The 5,944-nt window shown below is 47.7% G+C and overlaps 2 protein-coding genes across 2 annotated transcripts in view; one reads left to right on the top strand and one right to left on the bottom strand.

Moving 5' to 3' along the window:
- Positions 1–2,070: 2,070 nt before the first annotated feature.
- Positions 2,071–3,379, top strand: Pmar_PMAR005078 (phosphoglycerate kinase 1, putative; the record flags this gene model as incomplete). The annotated part of the gene is made up of 2 exons (XM_002778534.1): positions 2,071–2,298; positions 2,345–3,379. 2 exons carry the CDS (start codon positions 2,071–2,073, stop codon positions 3,377–3,379), a joined length of 1,263 nt encoding a protein of 420 aa, XP_002778580.1.
- A 2,224-nt stretch (positions 3,380–5,603) lies between these two features.
- Pmar_PMAR005079 (merozoite surface protein, putative) overlaps positions 5,604–5,944 on the bottom strand; it is a gene marked incomplete at both ends in the record, with an annotated part of 2,717 nt that continues 2,376 nt past the window's right edge. Inside the window, 2 exons of the mRNA XM_002778535.1 lie at positions 5,604–5,756; positions 5,824–5,904. Of these exons, the coding sequence (XP_002778581.1) occupies positions 5,604–5,756; positions 5,824–5,904 (234 nt within the window). The remainder of the gene's footprint in view (positions 5,757–5,823; positions 5,905–5,944) is intronic.

A 5,944-nucleotide genomic window follows, 5' to 3' on the forward strand; every position in this document is an offset into this window, starting at 1 on the left:
CAAAAATAAGTAGACTAGTAATAAAAAACAACATTCGTTGAGGGCCTCAACTCAAGGCCCCTCTAGTCTGCCCTATAATCCCGCCAACCTTCATTTCCGAGGCTTATACAAGATGTATATTTCGGTCCCTATAGGAGCAAATAAGCATTCACAGGATTCTCAGGTATATACGATGTTACCAACCATCTCGAGTGGCATCCATCACTCCTCATTGGGCTTATATTGGCCGCCATTTATTATCAGTACCTCTTAACTCTAGGCCCCCCTCACCCTACATGGCAAAGGTGCTGCTCATTCGACTGTGACCTCAGTGAGAGCAACCTATTACGGTGATGCTACTACGGTAATCCTGGTGATGACCCGACTGTCGGAAAGAGGAGCTCATCAATGGTCCAGCAGGTGTATGAGGTCGTCATGGTATGGCATTAACAGCATGTTGGGGTTGATGAAGGCTGTGAACACATGGCGGAGGGGCTGCTGGGTGAACCAATGATTTCAATTATTTGCATACGACTAAAGACTAGCACTCCTGCACAATTGAAAATGATGTTATCACGAGAGCGAATCATGCAGGAGCAGTAGTTTGCATGAGAGCTCGGTTATACAGAGCCTCTCTCGACAGGAGCTCACCGAGGAGTGGTATCAGGGATAGTCATCACCAAGGTGTGAGCTGGTGAATGGACCCCCTTCGCCCTGCGTCCTCAGTGGTGCCTGTATAGGGTGTTCCCTATGACACCGAGAAAGGATAGTCAAAAGCTTAAAGTCATTAACCAGGACGGTGCTAGAACATTATCATTGTTATGATGCATATTTGATATATTGCCTTCCCTAAATGGATGCCTTTTCCACGCTGTGGTATAACGTGGATGCGCTGAGCTGCTGAGGTCCTCAGTCGTGTTGTCCTCGCCATTTCTCACTGTAAAGATCCGTATATATACTCGCTCGCCAAGAGTGAAACCGTTGCAGTGTAGAACATGGCATGTAATAAAACTAAGATTATACTTTGCATCCACACTCTTGTGGAATTGTGTTCTCATTCATCATGGCCGATGATCAGCACAGTGTGCCTTCCGAGTTAACAATCCTCCCCTGGTAAGAGGGTATCAATGGCTATGTAAGAAGATACCAAGGAGGAAGCGAAATGATCTAGTAGGATGACGAAAGTAAGGAGAGGTGAGTCGTAGGAAGTGATAGTCTTATTTCAACTGAGGAGCCGCTGCCTTGAGTCTAGTGGGGAACGACAACTCGACTATATTGTTACTACTACGACGATCTGGGTGGCAGTAGCCTACCACGGTGATCCTATCTGTCTTCACTGGTCTATAACTCATCATGGTAGGCCGAATGTATAGATGGGTAGAATTAGGTTACGGACCGTTACGGCTGCTCACTTTTACGGTTACGCTTCAAGTCCCGTACCATAAAATTACGGCGCCGTAACGGGTCTTACGGAGATGCAGAGGACAAATTAAGGATTGTTGATTCAAGTCGCCTAAATCTATTTCATGCGCAGCGGTAGACCGGCTTGGCAGTCCCGGGCCAGCCTGGGAGTAAGACGGACGGAATTTGCAAAGGAGACGAGTGGTAAATGCGAAACCCAATGTTACTTTCTCAGCGGTTCGGTTGAATCCGAGCCACAAGAAATTAGTTTAACAACTATTTGAGCTATCGTGGGGTGCATTACAGCGAATGTTTCCGCCACAATTCTAAAAAAGCAGCTCAGCACCAACCGTAAAGCCGTAAGGCCTTTCCGTAACCCGTAAACTGCTTACGTTACGCACGCCGTACCCTAAACCGTAAAAAAGTTACGCTGCCCATCTATAGCCGAATGAGGTGGTATATAGAAGTTTTGTCATGTGTAGTATGCCGCGAGAGGGGTTGATGGTGGTAGGCCTACGACGTTGAGGGGCGTTTCAACTTCGGTAGCAACAGGATGTTCATGCTCACATTGCCAATTGTCTGCTATGTTTTGAAAATGGTATTCGCGACACATTTCGCTCCGCTGAAAATCGCGTGCGCTATGGGATACAACTCAGTCTCGTTGTCGGACTTGTTGTGAAGTCTTTGAATATGTTGTCTCAAAAGGCCACCCTGAAGGATCTGCCCGAGAGCCAGATCAAGGGCAAGAGAGTCCTCATGCGTGTGGACTTCAATGTCCCTGTTAAGGATGGTAAGGTCGCCGATAAGACCCGTATTGTTGCTACCATACCTACCATTAAGAAGGTCTTCGAGATGGGTGCCAATAGCATCGTTCTTATGAGCCATTTAGGCAGGCCTGAGGGCAACAAGGTTGAGAAGGTAGTACAACAAAGAAGCCCCTCGGTATTAAGTCATTGTAATTCAGTTCTCCTTGAAGCCTGTCGTGCCCGTCCTTACCGAGCTTGTTGGCCATGAGGTTACCTTTGTCGAGGACTGCGTTGGTGATGTCGCCATTAAGGCTTGTGCCTCTCCTGCCCCCGGCAGCATCATCCTCCTCGAGAACCTCCGCTTCCATGTTGAGGAGGAGGGCAAGGGTGTGGTCGATGGTCAGAAGGTGAAGGCTTCCCCCGAGGCTGTTGCTGCCTTCAGAGCCGACCTCACCAAGCTTGGTGATATCTTCATCAACGATGCCTTTGGTACCGCCCATCGTGCCCATTCCTCTATGGTCGGCGTCGAGCTCCCTATCCGTGCTGCTGGCCTCTTGTTAGCCAAGGAACTTCAGTACTTTGGCAAGGCCCTTGAGAACCCTGAGCGCCCCGTGTTGAGTGTATTAGGTGGCGCTAAGGTTAAGGATAAGATTCAGCTCATCAACAACATGCTCGACAAGGTCGATATGATGATCATCGGTGGTGGTATGGCTTATACCTTCATCAAGACCCTCTACAATACCCCTATTGGCAACTCCCTCTTCGATGAGGAAGGCAGCAAGATCGTACCTGACCTTATGAAGAAGGCTAAGGATAAGGGTGTTGAGATCCTCCTACCCACTGACTGGGTTTGCGCTGATGACTTTGACAACAACGCTAACACCAAGATCTGCACTATGGAGGCTGGTATCCCTGATGGCTGGGAGGGCCTTGATGTTGGTCCGGAGTCGACTAAGCGTAACCTTGAGTTGTTGAGCAAGGCCAAGACCATCATCTGGAACGGTCCTCAGGGTGTATTCGAGTTCCCTAACTTTGCCAAGGGATCCTTCGCTCTCCTTGATGGTGTTGTTGCCGCTACTAAGGCTGGTGCTACCTCCATCATTGGTGGTGGTGATACTGCTGCTATGGTTGAGCAACAGGGCAAGGCTGGTGATATCTCACATGTCAGTACTGGTGGTGGAGCCTCCTTGGAGCTCCTCGAGGGCAAGCAGCTCCCTGGTGTTGTCGCCCTTACTGATAAGAATCAGCTCTAAGTGGGAGTCTTAATGTAGTAGTTGCTGTTACTCAGCTTACTATTGTTTTCACGATTACCAAGTGACGATTCTACTGTCAAGTGTCGGGTTAAGCCAGTTGGGAGGGTACACGGAGCAGGGACGGCCTCGAATATCATTACTGACTATTACATTTGTATACATCGCGATGATCCTGCCCGATAGTTCGTGGGAGCTAGGATGAATCGAAATAGCGCCAATGTTGGGTATCGGTCTCAGCCGTCATAAAGTCTTACGAGGTTCCCTCAGTCAACAGGCTAGTGTGGGTCTCCCTCTTTTATACGAGCATATTACTCAAAGAAACGAGCGTCACTTTTCATATTGCTTCAAAGCGGGAGTCGAAGAATATCCTATCGAGGATAAACAACGGAATCGTGAGTGTACTCTTATCTCCATCGTGAATCTAAACTCGTAGACTGGGGTGGCCGTGGCAAGTTGCCACTGGCAACCGACAAGCGGAGTCGTGGTGAGCGTCTACGCCAATGCGCAGAGGATTAGCCGGGAGTGTGTTGGAATATGTCTTGTCTTAACCTCAGCTCGGGAGTTTCCAAATTATGAAGATTTACACACGGAGGATTTACTTCTTTCCGAGTCGTCTTGGATCCCGAGGGTGTTCAACTGGCTTAACTCCAACCCAGAGCTATACCATTCCTCGGTGAAATAAAAACAGTCCCTAATCAGGTTAAACGAATATCACAGCAAGTTGAGAAGGGTTGCCGATCTTGAATAGTTATCAAAGTGAATACATTAAAATGAAGGAAAATGGACATTGAGTTGAATTGAAACGTGAAATTATCCCCCCAGGATCGTGATTACAACGGGGCACAACATGCTCACAATTAGCTGAAGGTATCGCTATAATCTTTAAGGAATCTTCCTTGATGATATATTTCATAATCCCACCAAATTTCTCAGTATGAAGATTCTTCCTTGAACAACTGCAAGGTTAATCACGAAGTTTTGGAGGTCCCTTCACTAACGCCACTCATGCTGCCCGAGCTGACCAAACTGACCGCCTCTACTCTGACTGTGATGTACTATTATAACACTTGTCGTAAGTCTTCTTATTGGAACCTAATACGCTATGCTCCTGAATCCCCGCTGCGTTGGCCGATCGTAACGCTAGGATTGGATCCATAAATGATGACTGGAGTTGGCGCGTCCCCTCGTCTACCAGTACAGCTTTTTTTCTTACTCAATGTAGACATAGCTCAAGATCGTGGAGATCTGCTAGGTAGCTACCCCAGGGTCACTCTCAAGACACTACAATAACCAAACACTCCTTCTGCACAGGCAATTCGATGGCGGAAAACCGAAAAATGTTCTCTAGCCAAGAGAACGTATAGTCATCATCTGAAGCGTAAGCCACCACGCGATTGAAATCATGAACAATCGCCATCATGCAGAACAAAGTCTGCCAAGAGAAAAATGTAATTTTACTCATAGTCATGAACTGAACTATTGTGCCATGTTAGGAGACCTGAGAACAACCACTAAGTAGTAACCTTCCTCAATAGTTGCCACTAACCTATACAGCAAAGTGGGGTTCGGCAAGGAACCCCTTCTGGAAGACTTGCCGTAGACCTGTGAGGCGAGCTCTCGTGGAGTAGTCAACTCGTTTGAAAGTATCCTTCCGATCTCAAGGTCGCCAAGGTCGACACTCCTACGTCGAGGAGGAGGAGGATGATGAGAAGTCGGCTTCGTAGGTGCCGTTTCATCAGATTCCTAAAGTGACTACAGTCAGAGAAGGAAGGTGACTGCAGGGGACTGGCACCTCAATACGGCTACTGCCCGATCGAGAGTAGGGGATAATGCTGGCCCAACCGTTACGCCACCCGTCACTACGGGATAACAACAACGTTAGCAGGGCGATAGCAATGGTCAGGCCGAAGACCGACGACAATACTACTACGAACACCGAGGAAGCGCTCATACGGGAATCAAACTGTTGATGAGTGCCAGCTCTGATGGATTCAATCTCACACCATCGACTATACACCACAAGAGGTAGGATGAATTCTAACGACGACATCACATCGTGGCATGCACTATACTGACAATTTCATCTTACTCAGCTCTGACCAATACCTGACCATATGATACCACTACATATGTCTTACCACTAGCATTCTTGGTGAAAAATAACAAAAGAGAGTATCGAACCACCGACCTTCGGCATAATAAACCAACACCTTCCCCAATTCAACTACTTTTCAGGCACTCCAGCAGCCTTCAGCTTTTCGATCTTCTTCTGTTTAATTGTCACCAACTTTTTCCTCTCCGCTGCGATCTGCGCTCTTACGACATTCCCTTCCTCCAAGAAATCACGACGGGCTTGCATACTGGCTTCCTCCCGAGCCTGAAAAAACAACAATAGACTTCAACTGCCTACTGCTGCTCATTAAGAACTGGGCAGTGAGAATAACCTGTATTTGTTTCTTCAACTCCTCGCAATGGTTATGCCTTTGTTGCCTCTCTTCTTCGGCCCTCACCCTCTCAGCCTCTTCCTGTTGCATTTGTATCAGTACTATCCTCTCAAACTCCTCC

The sequence above is a fragment of the Perkinsus marinus genome (assembly GCF_000006405.1).
Source record: "Perkinsus marinus ATCC 50983 genomic scaffold scf_1104296948838, whole genome shotgun sequence".
NCBI lineage: Eukaryota > Perkinsozoa > Perkinsida > Perkinsidae > Perkinsus > Perkinsus marinus.